The 25,565-nt window shown below is 37.3% G+C and overlaps 2 protein-coding genes across 4 annotated transcripts; one reads left to right on the top strand and one right to left on the bottom strand.

Moving 5' to 3' along the window:
* Positions 1–1,639: 1,639 nt before the first annotated feature.
* zfta (zinc finger translocation associated) lies at positions 1,640–9,037 on the bottom strand. Of its 2 annotated transcripts, none has more exons than XM_039659454.2 (5): positions 8,561–9,037; positions 7,086–7,577; positions 5,473–5,814; positions 4,394–4,837; positions 1,640–2,768 (listed from the first exon to the last, which is right to left on the bottom strand). In XM_039659454.2, exons 1-5 carry the CDS (start codon positions 8,685–8,687, stop codon positions 2,284–2,286), a joined length of 1,890 nt encoding a protein of 629 aa, XP_039515388.2. In that variant the 5' UTR covers positions 8,688–9,037; the 3' UTR covers positions 1,640–2,283. The 2 variants fall into 2 exon arrangements, with proteins under 2 accessions (XP_039515388.2, XP_039515387.2); XM_039659453.2 differs by having other exon boundaries at positions 5,467–5,814.
* A 3,199-nt stretch (positions 9,038–12,236) lies between these two features.
* Positions 12,237–25,338, top strand: LOC148998495 (uncharacterized). 2 transcript variants are annotated; one of them, XM_089130199.1, is made up of 6 exons: positions 12,237–16,918; positions 17,988–18,299; positions 21,642–21,682; positions 21,877–21,935; positions 22,036–22,338; positions 25,168–25,338. In XM_089130199.1, the coding sequence occupies exons 1-6, from the start codon at positions 12,428–12,430 to the stop codon at positions 25,206–25,208; spliced, it is 5,247 nt and encodes a 1,748-aa protein (XP_088986325.1). In that variant the 5' UTR covers positions 12,237–12,427; the 3' UTR covers positions 25,209–25,338. The 2 variants fall into 2 exon arrangements, with proteins under 2 accessions (XP_088986325.1, XP_088986323.1); XM_089130197.1 differs by lacking the exon at positions 25,168–25,338 and having other exon boundaries at positions 22,036–24,844.
* The last annotated feature ends 227 nt before the right edge of the window (positions 25,339–25,565 follow it).

Genomic DNA, 25,565 nt, shown 5'->3' on the forward strand with positions numbered 1-25,565 from the left:
AATAAGGGTCTTATCTAGCGAAACGATCACTCATTTAAAAAAAAAAATAACAAAGTTTAAGTTTTAGAAGCACAAATGCTCGCTCTGTTCTGTGACGCACGTTTATGAATCTCCTGTTCAAACTCGTTCATCAAAATGAACAAATCTTTTTCTGAGACATTTCGTTCGTTGAATGAACCAAATGACACGAAAAAAGATTTATTCATTTTGATGAACGAGTTTGAACAGGAGTCACACAGAACAGAGCAAGGTGAGCATTTGAGCTTATAAAACTTAAACTTTGTATTTTTTTTTTTTTTTAAATGAGCGATCGTTTCGTTTGATAAGACCCTTATTCATTGTCTGGAATCGTTTAACGCCCTTTGTTTGCAGTTTGCACTAAAACTGTCTTTTGGACCTTGAATCGTTTGGTTACCACTAAAGTGTATTATGGAGAAAAATCCTGGAATGTTTTCATCAAAAACCTTAATTTCTTTTCGACCTAAGAAAGAACGACATGGATATCTTGGATGACATGAGGGTGAGTAAATTATCAGCAAAAGTTGTTTTTTTTTTTAAAGTGAACTACTCCTTTAATACTCATAGCTAGGATCCATTAGCTAGGATCCATAACTTTATTCATCAAATTGTCCTAAATATGTTTTAAAATATAAGAAGCAGCACAGCTGTTTTCAACACTGATAATAATAATACAATTATTTTATAATTATAATATAATTATTTTACATTGTAATATTTCATAATATTACTGTTTTTACTGTATTTTTTGAATGCAGGAGTCCCAAACTTTTGTTTTCTTATGTTAAGGGAATCACATGATTCCATGGTGCAGGTTTTTTTTTTTTTTTTGGCAATTTTCTAGTTGGTAATAAACATTTAAACAGTTATCCATTATATCTGATGTTGTAGGGTACTCAAAAATTAAAATATATTACGGAAAAGTGGGTGATATGTTAGCTTTTTAGCTAAAGCTAAGCGAGGATTGAATGGAAATGTTTTCAAGTAGTCATTTAAAGAACTACGCTTTCCATATCAATAGAATGGACATTTATTATTTACTGCACTGAATGACAAGAGAAACTCAAAATGAATATTAAAATAATCCAAATGGCTGCTAACTCAAGAAGTGTGCATGTATACATCTGATGAATCTGTAATATCTTACAGGAATCTCCATATAAAGATGTGAGGGATATACACATAAAGTGCTTTCGGTCAAGAAAAATGGCATTAAAAAAAGAGGTTTTCCCCATGTGACGCCGACCCCTTGACAATGCTGACGCATGAGTTTCAGTTCACTCTGTACACAGTTAAAGAGAGAACTTAACCTTTATGACTGTTTGTCATAAACATGTGAATGTCCATTGCAACTATATGAGGCATTAAGTTAAGTGTTTGTTATTGATCATTTCATGCTGGATAGTATATCTTTAAACAAATGCAACCAGGAAGTGTTAATGATTAGAGATAGGAGAGCATACATGCATTATCTGTCCATTCAGCAGTCTCATTTTGAATTTAATTGCAATTTAAGATTAAATTCAATATTTAAACTGACTAATTCATAAACGCAGTAACAGAAAATTACTGTTGAATAAATCCTGCTCCCTGAGAAAAGAAACCAGACTTTACCTAAACAGAAATTTCATGATTTTTTATTTATTTTTTATTTCAATATACCTTTTTAGTTAACTGAACCAATAATATTATATAACATTAACATTATAAATCATATATTATATTTATGCTTTTTCTTTCAAAATGGCAAAACGTGATTGACAAAATGGTACTTGAAATCATGGATTTTATTCTCCCGCTGTGATTGCTAAGTAACAATCCCAAAAACGTGTACCTAACACCCATTTTAAGTGCTATGAGTAAAATAATATTGTCCACTGTAATGTGTGACGTCATGCAAAATGTCAAGCGCGCGAAATCAACCACAGTCTTGCCACAGTCAACAAAAAAAAGCAATGAATGTACAAATGCATTTAAGAGTGCTTATCCACAGAAAAGAAAATATAAGTTCAGTAAAAATCACCTATTGGGAACTACATAATTTCTTTTTAAATGACACTGGTTTCACTTTCAAAAGTGATTCAAGCATAAATATTCTTTTTAAATGCAAACAAATTCACTTTGTCAGAGACAAAGGGACAATTATTCTCCAACAATGTAACATCCTTCAAAAACAATTGGTTTAACCCCGCAGCAAACTTCCTGAGTGAAGGAAAACAACAAAAAAAGGATGTCAAAAACTCATCCCTACAACTTTTCTTTCAATTAAGTGCTCTGGCTAGAAGTGCATTCGGCATTAGCATAAGCATTACCATTAGCATTCTCTTTATGGCCGTGGTTGGATCCCGAAAAACAGTCCTCCGAGTGAAAGTGCACAGAGATCTGGTTGTAGCAAAGCAGGGCCAGCTGCCTCTCTTCCGGGCTGTAGTCCAGCGAGTGTGGGTGCACTTGTAGGATGTGTCTCTTAATGGTGCTGACCTTTAACGTGGCGAGCGTAGCTCCACACACCATGCAGATCAAGCCATGCCGACTGCAGTCGTAATCCATCAGGAAGTCCAGCTTCCAGCGGGCCTGGTAATTGCGCCGCTGGTCCTTCCCCGGGTAGTGCCTGTGCCGCCCAGTCGCCTGTGTTGATGGTGTGACATTTGTGCTATTGTTGTCTTCGGTTTCACCTCCTTGTTCTGTGGTTTTCACAGGCGACACCTGCGTGTCAACAGCTGTGTTTGTAGTGACAGGGCCACTTTTGGGGTCTTCAGTGACAAACAAAAGATAAAAAAAGATAAACATTATGGATTTTAAACAAGATGTTTGATTTATAACAGGATTTTCCTTTCACAGTGCAAAACTAACACTTAGTTCATTCATAAACAGTAACATACTGACGTCAGAACCATAAGCAATTTGACACTTTTCTTAACTACGCTAGTCAGCTGTTAGCTTTCTAAGCACAGGCTAACTGAAAACACAAGGAAAGAGAGTGCAATATCTTATTTAAAGGACATTCATGAACATTTTCATTGTTAAGTAGAGTACATAATATCTAAAACATGAGCTGTTAGCTTTCTGTTAGCTGTTAGCTTAAGCACAGGCTAACTGAAAACACAAGGAAAGAGAGTGCAATATCTTATTTAAAGGACATTTATGAACATTTTCATTGTTAGAGTACATAATATCTAAAACAAGATACATTTACCTGTGAAGATAAATCACTTTTAGTTTACTAGCTGTTAGCTTAAGCAGTCTAAATGAAAGCACAAGATAAATGATTATTTTTAGCTTCTAGAATAGCATATGTAATGTAAATTAAAAGACATTAAATGATCATATTTTCAAGATTAAGTATATTAAATATATTTAGATTTAAAACTAGATAAATTTGCCCGAGAGACTAAATAATCTTTAGTTTCCAAGCTGTTAGCTTAATAGGCTAACTGAAAGAACTGGAGATGTTTCATTTGTTTTTAGCTTATGACATATTGTGATAATTTAAAGGAGATTGATGGTGAACATATCTTCATGATCAAGTACATCTTGAATATCTCATTCTTAAAACAAGATAGGCCTACACAAGTTTAGTTTAGTTCACAAGCTAATTTATATTATTTAGCTTGCTAAAGGCTAAAAAGCCTTTAGCTTGCTATTTAGCTTGCTAAAGGCTAAAAAAACAAAACAAGATAAATTAGCTACTGGAATGAAATGTTTTAATATAAAATATATCTTGTATATCCTAATATATACATCTTCATATCTTTACATCCTTAAAACAAGATACACCAGTTTAGTTTCCGAGCTGTTAGCTTGCTAAGCAAAGGTTAAATGTAAGCACAAGATAAATTACTATTTTTAGCTTCTGGAATATAATGTAGTATGTAATTTAAACAACACTAATGATCATATTTTTGTGATTAAGTTGATTAAATATATATTTACATGCTTAAAACGACATAAATTTGCCTAAAACGCTAAAAATCTTTAGTTATCAAGCTGTTAGCTTGCCAAGTGAAGGCTAACTGAAAGCACTAGGTAAGATGTGGTTTTAGCCTATAACACAGAGTATAATGTGATATGTAATATGTAATTTAATGGACATTGATGAACACATTTTCATGACCAATCTCTACATCCTTAAAAAAAGGTCAATTTAATTCAGAAGCTAAATCCTTTAGTTTTCAGAGAATCCATGTTTCTTCTCAGATAAAGTAATCCTTCTTTAAAGATGTTTTATGGGAGAAGAAGACAAAAGTGATGTTTTGGTTCTAACTTCTGATGTTTATTTATTTTAATACAAAATGGTGAATATGGCATTTAATTTGATAGTTGGTTTTTGGTCTATTTCTCCTCTACATCTGATGTGTCTACAGTTGTCTGTGCTTACCATGCCCTTTCAGCGTGGCCATGTCTATGCTCTCCTCCCTCGTCCAGGCGCTGACCACAGCATCTCTCTCACTCCGGCTGAGGCCGCTTGTCTCCGGATGGCACTCCTGGATGTGCTTGCGGAAGTTGGTGACTCTCGGCACAGGCAGGTGTTCAGAACAAACCATACAGTAGCAGAGCGGGTTATCCGGAGGACCGTACGCCACCAAATAATCCAGACGGAGACGCCAGGGGCTGCCGTATTTCAGTCTTCTCTTTCGGGGATAATAAGGAAGAGACTGTGATCTCTGGCCAGTGTCTGGTGGATTCTCATCTCCTCTTGTGTAACTCCCTAAGTTTCCCTGAATGGGATCCACGTTCAGAGGGAAGAAGGAGGCTGAACCATCTACGTTTATTTCTTTGGTAAGTGGTTCTGATTTGATTAGAGGTTGTAAAGTGTGCGATTCTGCATAAGAAAAGCAAAGAAATGCAAAAAGACATGTATTCACGTTCATGTATTTTTTTTTTAAGTAAACAGGTTTCACAGAAGCATATAGAATATCTGACCAAATCCTAAAAATGTATTTTGTTTAGCTTTTTTTTTACCATGGTTTACAAAAAAATTATATTTGGAAGCAATCTTTGTTAAAGACTGTAATAAATAATTACAAATAAATAAAAACATTTAGCCAAAGACGATAGTACATTTCAACCACAATTTATGTATATTTACAGAAGACCCAAGATTTCAAATAGTTACAATTTTTTATTTATTTTATTTATGTTGAGAGATATCTATCTATCTATCTATCTATCTATCTATCTATCTATCTATCTATCTATCTATCTATCTATCTATCTATCTATCGTAGTATATACTATGTATTTATGTATTATATAGCATTTTATTAAATATCTATAATAACACGTTTATCTAGTCCTCGGTTTAATTGGATTTTACAGTTAAACACCTTGTGTATGCAATGAATCCACATCATTTAAGGATATTTTGAACCTATTATTTAAAAGTCAATTCAGTGAGTATTTTTAGTATACAAACTCTTTTTAATTCCTCTGTGTAGTTTTGTCTCTTACCCTCACCGCTCATCTTGGCCCAGGTCTGCAGGATGGAGTGCTTTTCCTCAGCGGAGTACAGCAGAGAGTTGGGGTGCAGATCCAGCATGTGACTCTTGATGTGATCCAGGTGCAGAGAGGGCAACAGACAGCTGCAAACCATGCATACTAGACGGCCCTCCTCCGCCTGGTACTCCATCAGGAACTCCTGGCGGAACCAGGCGTGCAGCGAGTCGTTTAGGTATCGCTCCATCACCTGAGCTGTGGGTCCTGCGAGCTCCTGGACGGGGGAAGCTGGAGGGGATGGTGTGACCCTGCTAAAGTCAGACTGGGCCTGGGGAACTGGAGAGACGGCACCACCAGGCTTGCCTGGAATAACACGAAGATTGGTTTAAAAATAATCTTAAAGTCCCCATGTGGTGAAAATCGAGCTTATAATGTTGTTTATATGTCTATGTGGTGATTTTAATATGCTCAACAATAATTCAACACCATTGCGGAGTATTTTCTCTTTAAAACGGCAGTGAACCAAAAGAAAAAAATCAATGGTGTTTCTGACATCACAAACTACCTTGTAACCAATCACGTCAATGTGTGATCGTCAAATAGTGGATTTCTGAGCTGGTGTGAGTGAGTGGAGGCGGGGCTCATTTGCATGCATTTTTAAGGGATGAAATTATGAATACAGGTGAACTTATGTTAAATAATGTTAAAATAATAAGATTAATAATAAAAAATATGCTTTTTATTTATAAAATGTCTTTCTCACATTCAAAGCACCATACAATAAAAAAGAAAACATCTCAAAAAGAGATTTAAAAATAGTAATTGTAAAATAAATGATTCTAAATTAAATGTTATGAAAGAAAAAAAAAACCGTTGAATTTTTAGCTTCAGAATGAGGTTTTTGCAATTGTGACATTAAATTACATTCAATCACATCACATTTCTCACATCCGGATGTTTAAACATTTTAGTTTTTAATCCTCATTTAATTAATAATCACAGAAATGAAAATGATCCCAGACGAAGAGATTTTTATTTAATTACATTTTTACCATGATGTATAAACTAAATTCTAGAAAAAAATACAAAACACACACGTAATATATATATAATTTAATGTAACATATATATATTTCTAGAATTCTATGATTGTTTCTAATATTTATAATTAATATTTAAAATAAAAATCACATTGCATCTGAGTTATATATAAACTTTAAACTATATGAAATAAAAATGTCAGAAACATTCAACAAAATTAATTAATTTAATTTTAAATTAAATTAAAATGAAACCAGAAAATATTAAAAAAAAAAACCTAATTCATAATATTTAAATAAAAACAATATTAGTATCTCAAATGATACTAAAATAACACTGCATTGTCATGAAACACATATGGAAAATTATATAATTATGCAATATTACATAAAATAATATTAGATTTGAAAAATGTGTAATGTTTCTAATATATATATATATATATATAATGATTGACATATAAATTATTTTATATAATTGTTTTATACTATTTATTGATTTTATGACAAAATCTGAAGACATGTTTTGTGAGGTTCCATGTTATTCAGGCTTTACAAAAACATACAGAAGCACAAAGAAATATTAGCACAGACCTGTGGAGTGCCTGTCGACATCCAAAATCTCCTCTGCCTCTGGAGGAACATCTGGATCGGGCAATAACGGCCTCTGGCTGTTGTCCCGACTCAAATGACTCTCCCATCCCGACCTGATCACATCCTTATCGGACTCGGTCCACAGCAGGGAGTACGGATGCCTCTGTTTGATGTGTCTCTTGATGGTGCTTAACTTCAGGGTTGCCAGTGAACTGCCACACACCATGCAGATCATCCCCTGTCTCTGTGGGTCGAAGTCCATGAGGTACTCGCTGCGCCAGTACTCGTGGTAATAGCGCCGATGGTCTCGGCCGGGCGCGAGCTTCAATGGAGGGGGTTCCTGCGTAGATGGGCCTGGGATGGGGGACAGAAGGAAAGGGGTGTCTGTGTTCTCAGTGACACACCAGTAACTGGTGCCTGGAGAGCAAACAGAGGAGACTGGAGCTTCCTGCCCATCATGAGATGCGAGACCATTGGTCACGTCCTCTTGACCTGGGGAGGACACATAAAGAGAGAGTCATTGATGAATTGTAAGGTAATATGGGAAAACATGACATCGTTTTCAAGTACAGGGAAATGTAAAATAAATATCAATACACGTAATGATGGAGATTAATATTAAAGTGAAATATCTTTTCACTAGCCCGCATTTTGTGCATAAACATTCATAAACTTATCTTCAGAACATTCCATATGTTGTATTGGACATAAATATTTATTTACTATTACTTGAAGAGTCTTGAATATTTAGTGTATCTGTTTGTATGGTTTTGCTGAATAAAAATAAATAAATAGGACTGTTGCTAAAAGGTTAAAAGTCATTCTCAAATGTTGCAACTGAAGAGAAGCAGCAACAACAAAAAAATTATTGTAAAATATACTAAAAATCTCATCATGAATATAAAATGCATAAATCTGTCAGCACATATTTAAATTAATCTAAGTAGTAGTAGTGTTTTAAATGTAAAATTGCTGATAGTTGGAAAATTAGCAGGTTAACAAAATTAGTAGCTACTTATAGGAAAATGTCGTTCCATCATGAGGAATAGGCTATTAAATCAATATTAAAGCCAATGTATTGCATAAACCTCAATAATTAATCGGTCAGCATATATTAAAAGTATTATAATTTATGTATTATGATTGCTGTTATTAATTTTCATGTAAGACAAATATTAAAGCGAATAATAATGAAGAATAAATTAATTTTAAAGTCAAAATGTGTTATTTCCTCACTCCGCAGGCATTATTTTGAGCACGGCGGCGTGGTTGCAGTACCGCTGTATTCCCGCTAGATGGTGACAGCGCATCGCGGACTCATTTGCGGCATGGTTATTTTGCCTTTGTTTATAGTGGAGCCCGAAAGATTAGGGGCCATGCCTCTGCCTGCTATTGTTCGTCACGGGTTTTAACGCTTCAAAACATAAGCGCTGTCGATCTAATAGTCAAACTTCAATGCTCAACACAACATTTACCTGGTGAGAGATCCCCCAAGTGTCCGCGCTGCGCTGTCGCCTCCTCTTCCTCAGCTTTTATTATTAATGAGCGAGATTCTGTATGCTCAGCTTTGTGCACCGACTCTTTGGACTCCGCTTCATCCATCCCTGTGTTGTGTTATTTTAACGTACAGGATTCGCTTCTTTGTACGTAGAAATGTCACAACCGGAGGACTTCGTAGATGCATTCGTCGGGTGGTTGACTAAATATCTGAAACACGCACTCGCCCATTACAGTGTGTGCAGTGTCTGTCTCTGCACTGGAGCCTCACCGCTGTTTGCTTTTTGCTTTAAGTAAACTTAACTTTGCGTGACGATACACGTCGCGTTTAGATCGAAGTTGGAGGAAAGATCTGTCAAATGGTCGGTGACTTTAGGCGGTCTCCTGATTGTATTTAGATGTTCTGCTTGTCTTCAGGGTGGAGAGCCGAGCTAGGGGCCCCTGGGGCTCCTTTAGGGGCTCCTGGGTAAATTTAAAGAGACAGTAGCGACTATTATGTAGTGACGGGTGCATCACGGGGGCCCATATTTGTTATGTTTTATCTTAATATTATATTTTACACCAGATTGTAAACAAAGTTTGGTATTTTGTACACACAATCGAATGTTTAATGAATTCATCCATCATAAAATAGACAATATTTCCTTTCTAAATATGCCTGGTAGGGCTATATTATTAACAGACAGACTATTGGAAAATACAATTATTCTACATGAAATGACAGTTTAATGTCATTTATATGTTTCTTGATCATTTTTCTCTCTCTCCATTTATCAGTGTACATTAAACAACGATTTTTGTTTTTACTTTCTGTTAACATTTTTCATACCTAAACTGAAAACCCTTAAATGTGTGTAATTTAATGCTATTTTTATTTAGTAATGCTATGTTTATATAATATATAACGTAATTGTTTTTAGGGAGTGAGGGACGCTACTGCTTTAAGACTCTATCCGCACATGCTGTAAAAGCTCCCACATCCTGGTACTTTCAGCGTTGTCAAGGCACCGATCGAAAGAAAGGTCCAACGGGAAGAGACTGCAGTGTCCTGAGACCGAGCTTAAAGAAAGTTGAGTCACAACCAGGTAAAACAAACGCATGCTTCACGCACTCGGTGTTGTCTTCTTGTCGCCGAATGCTTTTATTGTAAAGACTCGACAGTCCACGCGCAGACAGACATACAGCAGCTCGTGAGATAGGCAGATAGGGAGGACAACATTGTCTCTGTCATACACTGGAAATAGAGACAGCGTGCTCTGTAAAATATCTCCAGTGTTTATATGATGCCTTTTAATATGATTTTTAAAAAATATATTTACCTTTATGAACAAATAAATACGTAATGTGACATCAAAACGAGAGTTGGGAAGGGACTCACAACAGAAATCATCAGCCTGTGATTGTGAGACAAGATTTAAAGTGACAGCAACATTTGTGTCCCCTATTTGAGCTATGTTTGAGTTTAGTTAAAGGGCCAATGAGGATAGTCATTATTACTCACAATGAAGTCATTCCAAACCTGTAAGACTTTCGTTCATCTTCGGTACACAAATTAAGATATTTTTGATAAAACCTGAGAGTTTTCTATTCCTCTGTTGTCAGCAATTACCCCTTTGATGCTTCAAAAAGTTCATAGACTAATCCATATGAATTGAGCAGTTTAGTCCATATTTTCTGAAGAGACATTAATGATCACTTTACACACTGAACCGATTTAATTTAGGCTTCTATTCACATAAACATTAATAAATTCACACAGCAGTTTTGGTAAACACGGAAGCTCAAGCATATTCACTTGATGTGCGAGAACCAATGAGGTTCATTCTTGTGTTACGCAGCACGTTTGAGCTTCAGCAAGAGCCAAAAAGGTTCATTCACGTGTTACGCATCACGTTTGAGCTTCAGCAAGAGCCAATAAGGTTCATTCACGTGTTGCGCATCAAGTTTGAGCTTTAGCAAGAATCAATGACGTTCATTCTTGAGTTACGCAGCATGTTTGAGCTTCAGCAAGAACCAATGACGTTCGTTCTTGAGTTACGCAGCACGTTTGAGCTTCAGCAAGAACCAATGAGGTTAATTATCGTGTTACACAGCACATTTGAGCTTCAGCATGATACAATACTTCATTTGTGTTCAGAAGATGAACGAAAGTCTTAAGGCCATTGCACACCGAGCACGAAATATTCGTATGCGTATTTTCGTGTTCGTCAGCTTAAAAATTCGTCACGCATAGAAACCTTGCACACCGAGTCCGTTGCGTATTTCTTAAACTATTGCGGGAAAAACCGCAAAAATACCAAATGGATTCGTCAAGCAGTGAGGATGATTTTTGCCCTCTCTCTTATTGAAAAGGGAAGAAAGAGAAAATATTGCGTCCATCCAATCCTGAAATTGCGCCGAGAGGAAGGAGAGTTCCTTATCAAGGAGTTGCGAATTTATCCTGAGCGATTCAATCAAAATTATTACCTCAGAATGTCAGTGGGACAGTTTGATGCTTTGCTAGCGATTCTGGAGCCACATATTAAAAACAAGACCACCAATTTCCGTGAACCAATCGATTCTGAACGGAGACTGGCAGTGTGTCTGAAATGGACCAGGTATGGACACACACACGGACAAACACACACCCGCGCGCGGCCCGGTGGAAGCGCTGGGCAGACAGAACAGCTAGGCTGTTATTAAGTATATTGTGCCCAAATAATACATTAGTTATCGAATAGGCTGCTCGATCACAGCTTATTCGATCCTAAATTTCAATCTGATTGAAAGGGGAGGTTTATTAATTTCATAATCCAATATAGAGAAGAGAACATAAACACTTGATCGAATTGAAAACCGAAACTGAAAGCACGGCGCATATGTGCAATGATTTGAGGACGAGCTCCCCCCGGCCCTGAATTGTCAAAAGACCTCTCAAAATGCTGGCTCTGGATGCGAAAAACGCAGAAAATCGAACCCGATCCGATTAATTTTATGACGGACGAAAGTTTCGGAGGCGGTGTGCAAGCGTGACTGACATAACGTGAGGTCGAATTTTTTTTTTAACGTGCGAAAATTTCGGATGCGAATTTCGGACTCGGTGTGCAATGGCCTTTACGGGTTTGGAATGACACAAGGGTGAATAATGAATGACATAAATTTCATTTTTGGGTGAACTAACCCTTTAAGTAATCGTTTACGACACATTAACTTATTTATATTTTTTGATCCTTTTATATGAATAATTTAATAAAAATGTAAATTATATATATATATATATATATTTTTTTTTTTTTTTTTTCATATATATATTTTCATTTCATATATATATTTTGCAGAAAGTGCAGGCCGGTCTTTCCAAAAAAGTGAACGTACGTATATCAAGCGACTGGTACATCAAAGCCAGTACTTTTAAATATGTTGTTTTTTTTAACCGTATATGGAGTAATATTATGTGCACAATTATTTTAATATTCTAAATGATTACCTGTGTAAATTTTAATTCCAATTGGTTTCCATTTTATTGTTTTGTTGCTGAAGTGTAGCCTCAAACTTATAGTTCAGTTAATGAACATTCTGAGATCATGTCTTTTACAAATCTGTCTACCATTATTCATCAAATCAAACTTCTCAAATTGAATAATTCATTAAATGTTTTTGTTTTCCCTACAGGTCATCTACCCTGGGTTTTTCTGAAAAATGGACTGTATGCCTCAAGTACTGCATGCAAAATCAATCTAAAGTGAAAGACCTCGAGAGACCGCTTCGCTTAAATGAAAGATGTGACCCCACAGAAATCCCGTTTAGGGTAGGTTTTGCCCTGCCTAAGAATACGTAATCCAGCGGTTGATAACCAATCAGTAGCCATGTCATGCAAAACTTTCTCTAAACGTCGTTATAAACCAGCAGCAGAGTTTGATGATGCCACTCTTGCCCGCAAAAGGGAGTATTGGAGGAGCAAGAAAAGAGAGCAGAGGGCAAGAAAGTCATCTTCCAAAAAAAAGATCAGAAATGAAAATCTGGTGTTGTGCATGTCCTCTGTTAGTGATGAACCCTCCTTGCAGATTCACAAAGTCGAAAATGATCCCACCCTACATAATCATGAACTTGGAGAACCTAGAAACTCCTCCAGCTCAGGTCTATCAGAATCTGAGTGTAATGCTACTATGGTGCCATGCCAAAAAGAGAAATGGTTTCAAAAGGCTAAGCTCACACATGTCTTACCTAAATTCCCAGAAGCAAGCACAAATTCCCAGAAGAGTGTAATGGGCAATGCAAACACAGATGCTAAAACAGTTGAGTCTCTCTGTCCAATAGGCTACTCGGGGTCAACAATATGCATGGAGTTTCATCCAAACAGCATTCATACTCAAAAGACTAAAACAGAAAAACTGTTATACCTTAATGGCAAACAATTCGCAACATCTCCACAAAGCCATTTATCCATGGTTTTACCAGTGCACAACAATCCAAATAAGCCTCAGAACTGTCTCAGACCCTTGACCTCTGCAGAATGTATGGTTCGTAAAGAGCAGAGTTGCGTCTCTCAGAGAAGAACATGTGCCTTTTCTTCAAAGCACAACACCAGAGTGGCTATGACTGAAGAGGAGATAGCTGCTAAGCGTAGAGAGAACTGGCGCATCAAAAAACGTGAACAGAGAGCAAAGCGTGCTGCAAAGCTGGCACGGGACAGAGAACGGAGTCTCGGACAAGGACAATCTTCATGTATTGTGAATGTTTCGTCTCCTGCTAACAGTAAGGCCTTCAGAGGAATCAACCTCAACTCATTGAATCTCAAATGCCTCAATCAACAGTCATTTGGAGCTAAATTTTTTGGTTCTCGGACACAACCACATGTTCAGGACATGAAACCAAACCATACAGCTTCATCCTCGAGTACTACCCAAGCTCTCAACAAATCCAAAGTGCCCCATTTTGTACATACTCAAAAGAGAAGGAACTCTTTTTTTGGCGCTTCCAAAGTCGAGTCTCCCGAGGATCGGCACGCCAGACAGAAGGAGTACTGGCGAATTAAAAAGCGTGAGCAGAGAGCAAGGCTGTCTACAGCGGTGAAAGCACGACTGAAGGAACAAGGCACACTCACGCATCGTGGGAGACGCTGCCACAACAGTATCAATCAGATGCGTGGGGTTCAAGTGAGCAGAGCAGGTCCATTTGCAAGTTCCTCTGACACAATTGGTGGTTTTATCCAAGAAGATGGCACTGTGAAAGTCTCCACTTTGAAGACAAGATCTGAGTCTTCTCACGACTTTTCCAATGCGAAATGCATCGGAAAGGTAAAACTCCAGGTTCAAGTAAGTTCGCCCCGATATTCAGATTCTCATCCAGCCACAAGGCTAGTTTCCGCTCCATGCAATGCTTCCAAGGCCAATCAAAACTCTCTGGTAAAGTCTAGCTTAGACAGAGGTGCAGTTATGGGCAGTATGACAGTCACCATCCAGTCCGAAACAGAAGAAGAAAGGATCGCTCGTTTGAGGGAGTACTGGAGGATAAAGAAACGAGAGCAAAGGGCTAGCCGGGCTGCCCGGCTAGGAAATGGTCTGCTTAGGTCGAAGGTTTCGCTGTTAAAGCAGAGAGAGCACAACAAGAAGTCCAACAAAAGGGACAGTATAACTTCATCCATTACCAAAACAGTTTGTGACTCTTCAACCAGTGCCCTAACCCCCAAAAAGGACCACATCAATCCTCCTATAGATGCTGTATTTTCCATCCCAGAAATTACTCCCTGTGTCAAAGATGGCAGAACTTCACCCTGTCCATCCTTCGAGTCACACATTGAACCTCCAGCAGCAGCTACAAGCCATCATGCCACCACTCTTCAGGCTGTGGGCTCCATGAAAAAGCTTCTGGAGGAATCAGTTTGCACACCGGAAGACAATAATGCCACTGAAGCACATATTAAGTGCGAAAATGGGTCTCTTTGGCTAAATGAAGATGACCTTCTTAAAACTGAAAATGCAAAGCCAAATATTTATTTACAACAAGACCTCTTATTAAAGTGTGACGACTCTGAGGATGCAAGCCTTAAAGATATCAAATTGAGTCCTCAAGCATTAACCTTAGAGGACACTAGCCATCAAATGTCTTTTAACTTCTGCCAAGGCGCTGCAGATGGAAGTCATGCCCTTTCTCCAGTGGCTCAGTGCAGAAACACCCAGACGTTCAGTGATGATGGAGCAGATCCCAAGCAGTCCTACCTGTCACAGGCCTTGCAAAATCAGAAGCTTGGTGAGAGCGATGAGCTTCAACGAAAGCGAGATTATTGGAGGTTAATGAAGAGACAACAGCGGGCCAGAAAAGGCAAAAAAAATGCAGGGACACAACTACATGTTCAGGACACAAAACCAAACCATACAGCTTCATCCTCTGGCATTTTGCAACCATCCTCGAGTGTTACCCAAGCTCTCAACAAATCCAAAGTGCCCCATTTTGTACATACTCAAAAGAGAAGGAACTCTTTCTTTGGCGCTTCCAAAGTCGAGTCTCCCGAGGATCGGCACGCCAGACAGAAGGAGTACTGGCGAATTAAAAAGCGTGAGCAGAGAGCAAGGCTGTCTACAGCGGTGAAAGCACGACTGAAGGAACAAGGCACACTCAAGTATCGTGGGAGACGCTGCCACAACAGTATCAATCAGATGCGTGGGGCTCAAGTGAGCAGAGCAGGTCCATTTGCAAGTTCCTCTGACACAATTGGTGGTTTTATCCAAGAAGATGGCACTGTGAAGGTCTCCACTTTGAAGACAACATCTGAGTCTTCTCACGACTTTTCCAATGCGAAATGCATCGGAAAGGTAAAACTCCAGGTTCAAGTAAGTTCGCCCCGATATTCAGATTCTCATCCAGCCACAAGGCTAGTTTCCGCTCCATGCAATGCTTCCAAGGCCAATCAAAACTCTCTGGTAAAGTCTAGCTTAGACAGAGGTGCAGTTATGGGCAGTATGACAGTCACCATCCAGTCCGAAACAGAAGAAGAAAGGATCGCTCGTTTGAGGGAGTACTGGAGGATAAAGAAACGAGAGCAAAGGGCTAGCCGGGCTGCCCGGCTAGGAAATGGTCTGCTTAGGTCGAAGGTTTCGCTGTTAAAGCAGAGAGAGCACAACAAGAAGTCCAACAAAAGGGACAGTATAACTTCATCCATTACCAAAACAGTTTGTGACTCTTCAACCAGTGCCCTAACCCCCAAAAAGGACCACATCAATCCTCCTATAGATGCTGTATTTTCCATCCCAGAAATTACTCCCTGTGTCAAAGATGGCAGAACTTCACCCTGTCCATCCTTCGAGTCACACATTGAACCTCCAGCAGCAGCTACAAGCCATCATGCCACCACTCTTCAGGCTGTGGGCTCCATGAAAAAGCTTCTGGAGGAATCAGTTTGCACACCGAAAGACAATAATGCCACTGAAGCACATATTAAGTGCGAAAATGGGTCTCTTTGGCTAAATGAAGATGACCTTCTTAAAACTGAAAATGCAAAGCCAAATATTTATTTACAACAAGACCTCTTATTAAAGTGTGACGACTCTGAGGATGCAAGCCTTAAAGATATCAAATTGAGTCCTCAAGCATTAACCTTAGAGGACACTAGCCATCAAATGTCTTTTAACTTCTGCCAAGGCGCTGCAGATGGAAGTCATGCCCTTTCTCCAGTGGCTCAGTGCAGAAACACCCAGACGTTCAGTGATGATGGAGCAGATCCCAAGCAGTCCTACCTGTCACAGGCCTTGCAAAATCAGAAGCTTGGTGAGAGCGATGAGCTTCAACGAAAGCGAGATTATTGGAGGTTAATGAAGAGACAACAGCGGGCCAGAAAAGGCAAAAAAAATGCAGGGACACAACTACATGTTCAGGACACAAAACCAAACCATACAGCTTCATCCTCTGGCATTTTGCAACCATCCTCGAGTACTACCCAAGCTCTCAACAAATCCAAAGTGCCCCATTTTGTACATACTCAAAAGAGAAGGAACTCTTTCTTTGGCGCTTCCAAAGTCGAGTCTCCCGAGGATCGGCACGCCAGACAGAAGGAGTACTGGCGAATTAAAAAGCGTGAGCAGAGAGCAAGGCTGTCTACAGCGGTGAAAGCACGACTGAAGGAACAAGGCACACTCAAGCATCGTGGGAGACGGTGCCACAACAGTATCAATCAGATGCGTGGGGCTCAAGTGAGCAGAGCAGGTCCATTTTCAAGTTCCTCTGACACAATTGGTGGTTTTATCCAAGAAGATGGCACTGTGAAGGTCTCCACTTTGAAGACAAGATCTGAGTCTTCTCTCCCTGCAAGTCATGACTTTTCCAATGCGAAATGCATTGGAAAGGTAAAACTCCTGGTTCAAGTAAGTTCGCAGTTCACTTTCATAGTTCTTTGCAATCTGGCTCCACAGATGAGTTGCATTGATGTTTGCTTAGCATTGATGTCAGGTCTGGGTCAAGTGAGGCCATAATGGTTACATTTACCAATTGTTTTAGTTATTTTAAGGAATAAACATGGGGGGCAAATAATGAGATAATTGTATTAATAAACAAATTTAAAACAGTTCTTCCAGTAATCCTTACATATGTGTTTTAATAACTGTTCCCAGTCCTTTTGGCTTTACAAAAATACTGAACAGCAAATAAACAATTGGTAACAATTTAACTTTAATAAAATACCACTGACACACTGCTGCATAATGTACAGTATATCAATTAACTATATGTTGTCATATGAACAACTAGTAAGTTACTATCTGAGTTAAATCTGAGGCCCTTATCCCTGGTATTAAGATTCGTTTTGGTTGATCACAAGTAGACATACAGTACCATTTACACCAGGTGTTTCAGTTTGTCTCTTTTTGAGATGATTTCTTCTTTGATTTCTTCAAGGGGAGGGTCTATGGGTGTTTTTTCTTCTTTAGATCTTTCGATCTAATGCAGTTCACGTATAAACGGAAAAACATACGAAGGGCATCAGCTTTCGTTTCTGGTCTGACAGCCGCAAGACCAGCCAAACGAATTGAGTGGGTTTTAGAAATCAAGAATGGTGAGAGAACATTGTGCTTGGTATATTTTTCGTCTTCAAACTAAACTTGGGTCTCCAGCCGCCAAAGTTTAAACCCCGTCTGGCTAGCGCACTTCCCATAATATATTGGGTCAATAGGAGGAAAGTAGACGGTCTTTTTTTTTTTTACTTTTTGAAAACATTCGACCACATAATCTAAAGTGGTCTAATGCGTTTCCGAAAGTGGACAAGCTCAGAACTTTTTAGACCTGTATTTAGTGTTGTCTACTTGTGATCCTATCGACCAAAATGCATCTTTATACCAACTGTAAATATTTTGTGTGTTATTACTTATGTGTTCGATTCACTAACAAGAACTGACTCATTAGAATCATTTCTGAAATCAAACAACACTCCTTTCACAGACTCCCCGGAAAAAAACACCCAGCACAACTCTACTGCTAGCCACGTCCCAGGACACTTCCACATGCAGACAGATCCCCATTCAGAAGACAAGAAGAAGGTGCACCATATCTACAGGTCCACAGCCTACAGATAAATCAAGAACTCACAGAAGCCAGATAGTGGTAACACCAAATCCACAAAATGATCCACAGGAGGTTATACGTAGAAGACGCATGCAATGGAGGATCAAGAAACGGGAGCAGAGAGCAAGAAAAGCAGCAAATGTTAGAAAGCTTCGGATGGCAAAACTCCCTCCACAAGGCCAGGCATCGGTAATATATATTTTTTATACAGTACCATTCAAAAGATTGCAATCAGTAAGATTTGTATGCAGCAAGGATGCATTAAACGGATCAAAATGTCACAGTAAAGACATTAATAATGTTACCAAAGATTTGTATATAAAATAAAGGCTGTTCTTTTTGTTCCGTTCATCAAAGAATCCTAAAAAAAAATGTATCATTGTTTCCAAAAAAATTTTCAACATTGATAATTATAAGAAATGTTTCTTAAAGAAGAAAATTGGAATATTATAAAAATTTCTTTAGGATCATGCGACACTGAAAACTTGAGTATGATGATGAAAATCCAGCTTTGATCACAGGAATAAATTACATTTTAAAATATATTAAAATAAAAAACAATGATACAAATAGTTCATAATATTACTGTTTTACTCTTTTTCTATTTATTTATTTATTTATTTACTTCTTTTTCTCAAATAAATGTGGATTATGAGAGAATAAGTGAATTCTTTCAAGAACAATAAAAATCCTACTGATTCCAAACTTTTGAACGGTTGTCTAATAGAGAAAGGGAATAGAAACACAATTTCAAAACAGCAGTAACATCGCCCTTTATTCACAGATTATTCTAAAAGCAAAAAAACAGACTAAAGTGCAATACCAATGGGACTGCGATACCCACACACAAATCCCACTGATCATGCGTTTGTTTACTCTAGTGGCAGATCTGTTAACTCAATTTGTGGTTTGCACAGCGCTGTACTGATCTGCTCTTCACTATCAGGGGCTCACGCATCTAAATGGATCATTGTTTCAAAACTCTATGATTTCCTTTCTTCTACTAAACACAAAAAACAGTTTCAACTGCAAGTTGACCATCGGACCCCACCCCACTGACTTTCATTGTATTAACTAAATGTTTTTTCAAATGGTCTTTTGTGGTCCAAAGAAAGAAAGTCATGCAAGTTTAAAATTACTTGAGCGTGAGTTTACACTGACATCCAAACATCACAGTATACCAAAACCCTCTAATAATAACACTGCATGCTTTATGTCCCCTGGGAGCCCAGGTTATATCTCAGCACCAGGATTTCGATGACACGTGGGGGTCATAGAGGGGGTAGGCTTTTTTGAATGTTAGCAGTGTTCACGGGGCCCCACCCCAGCCATACCTCAGCACCAGAATATCACAGAAACATTTTGGAGGCGTGTTTGGACTTAGGGCCGTGTGCAGAGGCCATGTGTGGGGCCCCAGTGACTTTACAGACTTTACAGTAGAGTCATGGAAAACATAGGAAGTATTTTCAGGACAACATGTTGGTGATGCGTTTTGTAATTGATTAGGAGTAAAATAATTCATGGTCTTGCTTTTCTTCAAAATACAATTTCTGAAATTACCATGCAAAAGGTATGAACATGTACCTCATTATTGTACACTTTAGATTACTTATACTTGAGATAAAGGCGTTGAGATAACTGAGTTTTTCTGCCAAGTAACTTGACCTGAATATTTGCAGTGAATGAGGCCCTTTTAACATTTTCTTTTGGTCACTGTTCATTCCCCCACTTCCTCAAATGTTTGTATCCCAGAGGAGCAATTTAAGGGTTAAATTGAACAATTACTGTGGCGGAAATAACTAGACTTCTACACTATGTCGTAGTTTAACTTAACCTCACACAAGGCACCAGTTAAATGGCACCAAAAATGTTTTGCGTTTTCGTCACACATCACCTAAGGTGTGCATTAGAGTGTCGGATGACTTTTTCCTTCTTTTATTTCGAGGCACCAGCCAGGAATGTTACCTTGACAGTGAAGATTATTTATTAACTAGTATCAGCTATATAATGTCTTATGTACATTAGAAAACCATATACTGATAATGTACAACAATGCCAAGGTCTCTAGAAAGAGGTTTGGTTAAGTGATATTTTACGTTTCACGTGGTCGAATAAGCACTGGTTGTCTTCCACTGGTTGTTCTGGGTCATAGATATATACACTAGATGTCGCCTTGGCTACGGCAGTTCATTAGAACGAATGCGTCAATAGAACCGCCATCTTGGATCAGGGGAGCCCCTCCACTTTAATGCATCAGCATCAATGTAGACAAAGGTCTAACAGAAATAAAATCACCATAAATCATCATGAATGCGATTTTCTCTGTATTTTTTCTTTTGGTTCGTTCCAACGGTCAGACATGTATTTATACGGAAGAGGATTAGGGCCAAGCGATAATAAAAAAATGAAAACCATCTCGAGATTAAAGTCATTATAATGTGAGATTAAGCTCGTTAAATTTCGAGAAAAAAGTCGAAATAAAATCTTGAAAATAAACTCATTAAATCCATTTACATTTATTCATTTAGCTGACTAAATGTAAATGTGTAAATGTATTTAATGAGTTTATTCTCAAGATTGTATTTCAACTTTTTCGAAATTTAACGAGTTTAATCTCACATTATAATGACTAATGTTATGTCACATTATAATGACTATAATAAAATGTCGAGAATAAAGCCGTGTTTCGAGAAAAAAGTCTAAATACAATCTTGAGAATAAACTAATTAAAAACCGGCAATAAAGTCGTTGTGTTTCGAGAAAAAAACTCGTTAAATTTCGAGAGAAAAAAGTCGAAATACAATCTTGAGAAAATACTAGTGTGGCAGCAATACAAAGGTTTTTACTAAGTAACCATGGAGACAGTTTCCCGAAACACGACTTAATTCTCAAAATTTAACGTTTTTTTTTTTTTTTTCGAAAAACAACGACTTTATTCTCGATATTTCATGAGTTTATTCTCAAGATTGTATTTCGACTTTTTTTCTAAAAATTTAACGAGTTTAATCTCGCATTATAATGACTTTAATATGGTTTTATTTATTTTTTTATTATTGCTTGGCCCTTATCCTCCTCCATATATTTATCATTGATTCCAGAAAAAAATAAAATAAAAATGTAAACATTTTTCCTAGTACAGATTTAATTCGTGTGAACATCATACACAGCACAAAAGTCTGCCACCCTCAATTAATTTGAAGTAAAGGCAGAGATAGCAGCGTTACCCAGCTACTTCCTATGACAAGACCCCTGTTCCAAGATGGCGGTGGTTTTGACGCATGCTTAGAACCCCAAGGTGACGTCTAGTGTATGTGTCTATGGTTCTGGGTAACAATGCAGTGGAGAAAGGAACCAGAATCTGTTTGAAAACCCCTGGATGTGAAGCATACGAGGCGCTGAAGTAGTTGCAGAAGGTCCTTAACAATCTGGAACATGCAGACGAAGGTGCCTTGGAGTGAAGTTTATTTGGTTGATGTTTGAAAATTAAGTCACATTATATTTATTATCCTTACCTTTTTCTTTCCTTCGTAGGGTCAGAACGCCACCAGTTTCGGATCAGCAGTTGTTCAGAGGTGAGTAGTAGGAAAAAAATATTTGTTTTTAATACGTTGTCTTTTTTTTCCCCCACTTTTTTAAAAAGTTTGAGGTCAGTAAGATGATGTATAGGTTGGGCTTATGCTCACCAAGACTGCATTTATCTTATCAAAAATAAGATTATTTGAAATAATTAAAAATAAATATGTTGGGTTTTTTTTTTTTCAAACAGCATAACATCAGAAGACCAACTTGGCTACTTAGCTGAGCCGTGTCAAACTGCACTCAAAGGTTTTTTTTTATTAATTTTCTAATACACAACATTAGTTTGCCAAACAGTTTAAATGATTATCTGGTAACTGCTATTATTATATCTTTTACCACATTTAAGAGGAGTCGAACGTTGCACCAAATCATGCAATGGAAGGACCTTTATCACAGGCCGAGTGGAGAAACATCTACCTCATGGACTCTGATCCCGTCAACCCGTTGTTGGTGTGTATGGTTTGTGGAGAGCAGCAGTACTCCCTCAGTGTGGACGGGGCGAAGACTCACATTGAGGAGGTGCATCCTAATACACTATCATTGGGAGAACTTGAACGTCAAGGCATTCTGGATGCCTGGGATAAACAGGTGGCTGTCCGCGAGCACTTCATCACACACCAGCTTCAACAGCGATGCAGAGGTCCTACAGGTAACAGGGAGATCTACATTCAGTCTGGCTTAGAAAATAAGTCCTAATTGATTTTATGATTAAATCTTCTGAACAGAGTTTTAACTGACGTGAGTGAACTGACAGATGACCGTTGAGATGGAACGCATTTTTTTATTGAGATGAGCCACAGAATGGCTGATTTATTTATTATTATGGGTATTACTTTTGTTAAACACACACCAATTATATACTATATTTATCATTTGATCAACTGAGACCTAACTTTAAAGAGCCCCTATCATGGATTTTTGAAAATGACTGTTCATGTGGTGTGGAATAAAGCTCTAAGGGAATGAAAACATCCTGCAAAGATTTATATCTGAAAGTGCACTGTATATAAAGTTATTGTCTTTCAAAAGTGAGAGTCGACTCTGAGTCTATGAAATGAATTGTTTTTGAAACGAGTCATTAGCTGGTTCGTAGTGACGTAGATACATATTGGCTGCGCCCAACGGAAGTGTAAACTTGAAGTCTACACATTCAAATACTTCATCATAGCATCATGTCGAGAAGACGCTGTGTTCTACAATGCAAAGATAGTCAGTGGTGGAGGAAGGAAGTACTGAATCTCAGTACTTAAGTAAAAGTACAAATAACCAGATAAATATTTACTTTAGTAAAAGTAGAAGTAACACAATGACAACCATACTTAAGTAAAAAGTAAAAAGTACTTTATTTTAAATGTACTTTAAGTATTAAAAGTAAAAGTACTTGCATAACAATTTATTATCTTAATGTCTATTTTCTAATGATTAATAAAACATTTAATTCTAACTCATTCAACCTAATACTCCTATAATGATGTTCAATAATGATGGAAAAAAATGTCACCATTTCTGAAACAAGCTTGCAATTAGGCAATATCATGCTTATCCTTACTATATGTTAATAACTATGTTTGGCAGTAAACGCGATTCATTTATGGTGTAATTCTGAACCTCTTGGCTTGCCATAATCCTAACCAAACGTATATTACACACGGTGTGTTTCCTATGCACGTAAAAACAAATTTTCGCGTATGAGTTGCATGATAAACACACTGCGTGTGAGACGCATTTAGTGTGACCGGGTTGATGTACTGTATCTACGGCAACCAAACGTCACCGGTGAGACAAACGTGCAACGAACATTACGTTTTGGCAGGGGAAAAACTGATCAGAAAATGTAACGAAAATGTAATAGAAGTTGTAGAAATGTAGTGGAGTAGAAAGTATAATAATTGCTGCAAAATGTAACGAAGTAAAAGTAAAAAGTATGCGCTATTTATTGTACTTAAGTAAAGTAAAGATACGTGAAAAATGTACTTAAGTAAAGTAACGAAGTATTTGTACTTCGTTACATTCCACCACTGAAGATAGTTCAGCCACTTTGTTTTCATTTACCAGGGACGAGCATGTGAAGAATCGGTGGTTAGAGTTCATATTTGAAACAATACCACAACAGTATAGCCCGATTGTGTTCTCATCATTTTAATTACAAATCGTTCAAAAACATAAATGAATTTAAATGTGGATTCGCAAGCGGTTGTTCCTGAAGGAGGGCTAACTTACTTACCCAGTGTATATGGATCAGCTTCCTCCTTCGAATCACAACCTGTAAGTATTATTAATAATTGTTACTTTTATGGGTTTTGAACAGTTATGTAGCGTCGGGCGCGAGGAGGGAAGGCGCAATAAGTATGTGTGTGTGCGCGTGTATGTGTAAGTTACGCTCAGCGCAGCTTCTAGGTCTCCAATGTCAATTTTTTTTAAATATGTGAAATGTTTGTCGCTGTTATTGGAGTTGTCATAAAGAATAGAGCGTCTTGTAGTACTGCAGTGCTTTATCAATATGTTTATGCGTTATGCTAACAAACAATAACTGACTGGGTCTGTCATCTGACCAATCACCGCCGATTAGCGTCACGCAAAGGTGTGGTTTGGAAAAATGAGTCGTTGTACGAATCATTTGGGAGTCGGTGAGCAAATCAGTTAAAAATAAATGCATATTATAAGACAAATAAAGTGTTTTTTATTCTTGCATGCATGTTAAACTGTTTTTGGGAACTCTTAAAACAAAAATAGGAACATTTCAAATGCTATGATAGGGGCTCTTTAAATATCTTCTCCTGCCTTATTGATCTTCCTGATTATGTTTTCTTAAGAATTGTAAGTACTCTCAGTTTTGTTATAATCATGTAGTAGATTAATATCTTTTTTAATGATGGGAGGATATTGAAATGTTGATTCTACCCTTTTCTTGCTGATGTGCTACTGAGCCTCGTTAAATTAACTTTTTTAATTTTGGTAATATTCAGAACCATCCAGGACCTGTAAATGAAGTTACAAAATAAGATATGTAAAAACATTCTCACATGCACAAACAAATGAAATATAGATATCTTAAGAATGCATTTTGACCATGTGTTTTCAGTATCTGTTCAGACTGTGCAATTTTCAAAAATGTCATTTTCTTTTTGTAATAAATTGTTGCACTGCATAATGTATATATTATTTTGATGTCTTTTTACCCTTTTTTGCCTTTCCACAATGTTATTTTTTTTAATCTTAAGAACTTCTGTCTAAATAGGGTATTGATTGTTCTTCCCCATGACAGTTTTTAAACGTACAATCAAATGTAATTTATGTTGGAAAAATATCTATACACATTGAAAACAGGTTTGAAAAAAAGCACAAACAACAAACATAGTTTGTTAATCTTTACAATCTAAGCCAAGGACAAGTAAACATTTTAATAAATTCTGCTTCCCTCTTCAGTGCACATCTGTTGTACCTAATAAGTCCTTTTGCACCTTTTGTTTGCTTGAAGCTGCACTGAAACTCTCATTTGGACTGTTTGGTACCCAATGAAGTCCATTATTTGGAGAAAAATCCTGGAATGTTTTCATCAAAAACCTTAATTTCTTTTCGACTGAAGAAAGAAAGATATGGACATCTTGGATGACATGGGGGTGAGTAAATTATCAGCAAAAGTTTTTTTTTTTTTTAAAGTGAACTACTCCTTTAAATGTTTGGCTCAAAATATAAAGGTCTACTTTTCTTAGAATAGTAAAACTAGGATTGTTTTGAACACTAAAATGAGCACTAAAAAACAGAAATTATATTATGAAAAAATGCACATAAAATCAAATCATTGGAGAAACATTTCTTTTATTACACTGCCAGATCAGGTTATGATGCATTTACACGTACACATCTTAAAACAAC

Source organism: Pimephales promelas, chromosome 1 (genome assembly GCF_988280905.1).
Source record: "Pimephales promelas chromosome 1, fPimPro1.hap1.1, whole genome shotgun sequence".
NCBI lineage: Eukaryota > Metazoa > Chordata > Actinopteri > Cypriniformes > Leuciscidae > Pimephales > Pimephales promelas.

What these genes read in the sequence shown, in the direction of transcription:
- LOC148998495 (XM_089130197.1), top strand. Translation starts at nt 12,428, where the DNA reads ATGTCATGCAAAACTTTCTCTAAACGTCGTTATAAACCAGCAGCAGAG. An exon ending in CTCCACAAGGCCAGGCATCG is followed by an intron (nt 18,300 to 21,641) that starts GTAATATATATT and finishes TTTCCTTCGTAG; the next exon opens with GGTCAGAACGCCACCAGTTT. An exon ending in GTGTCAAACTGCACTCAAAG is followed by an intron (nt 21,936 to 22,035) that starts GTTTTTTTTTAT and finishes ACCACATTTAAG; the next exon opens with AGGAGTCGAACGTTGCACCA.
- zfta (XM_039659453.2), bottom strand. Translation starts at nt 8,687, where the DNA reads ATGGATGAAGCGGAGTCCAAAGAGTCGGTGCACAAAGCTGAGCATACA. An exon ending in CTTGGGGGATCTCTCACCAG is followed by an intron (nt 7,578 to 8,560) that starts GTAAATGTTGTG and finishes TGTCCTCCCCAG; the next exon opens with GTCAAGAGGACGTGACCAAT. An exon ending in GGCCACGCTGAAAGGGCATG is followed by an intron (nt 2,769 to 4,393) that starts GTAAGCACAGAC and finishes TTGTCACTGAAG; the next exon opens with ACCCCAAAAGTGGCCCTGTC.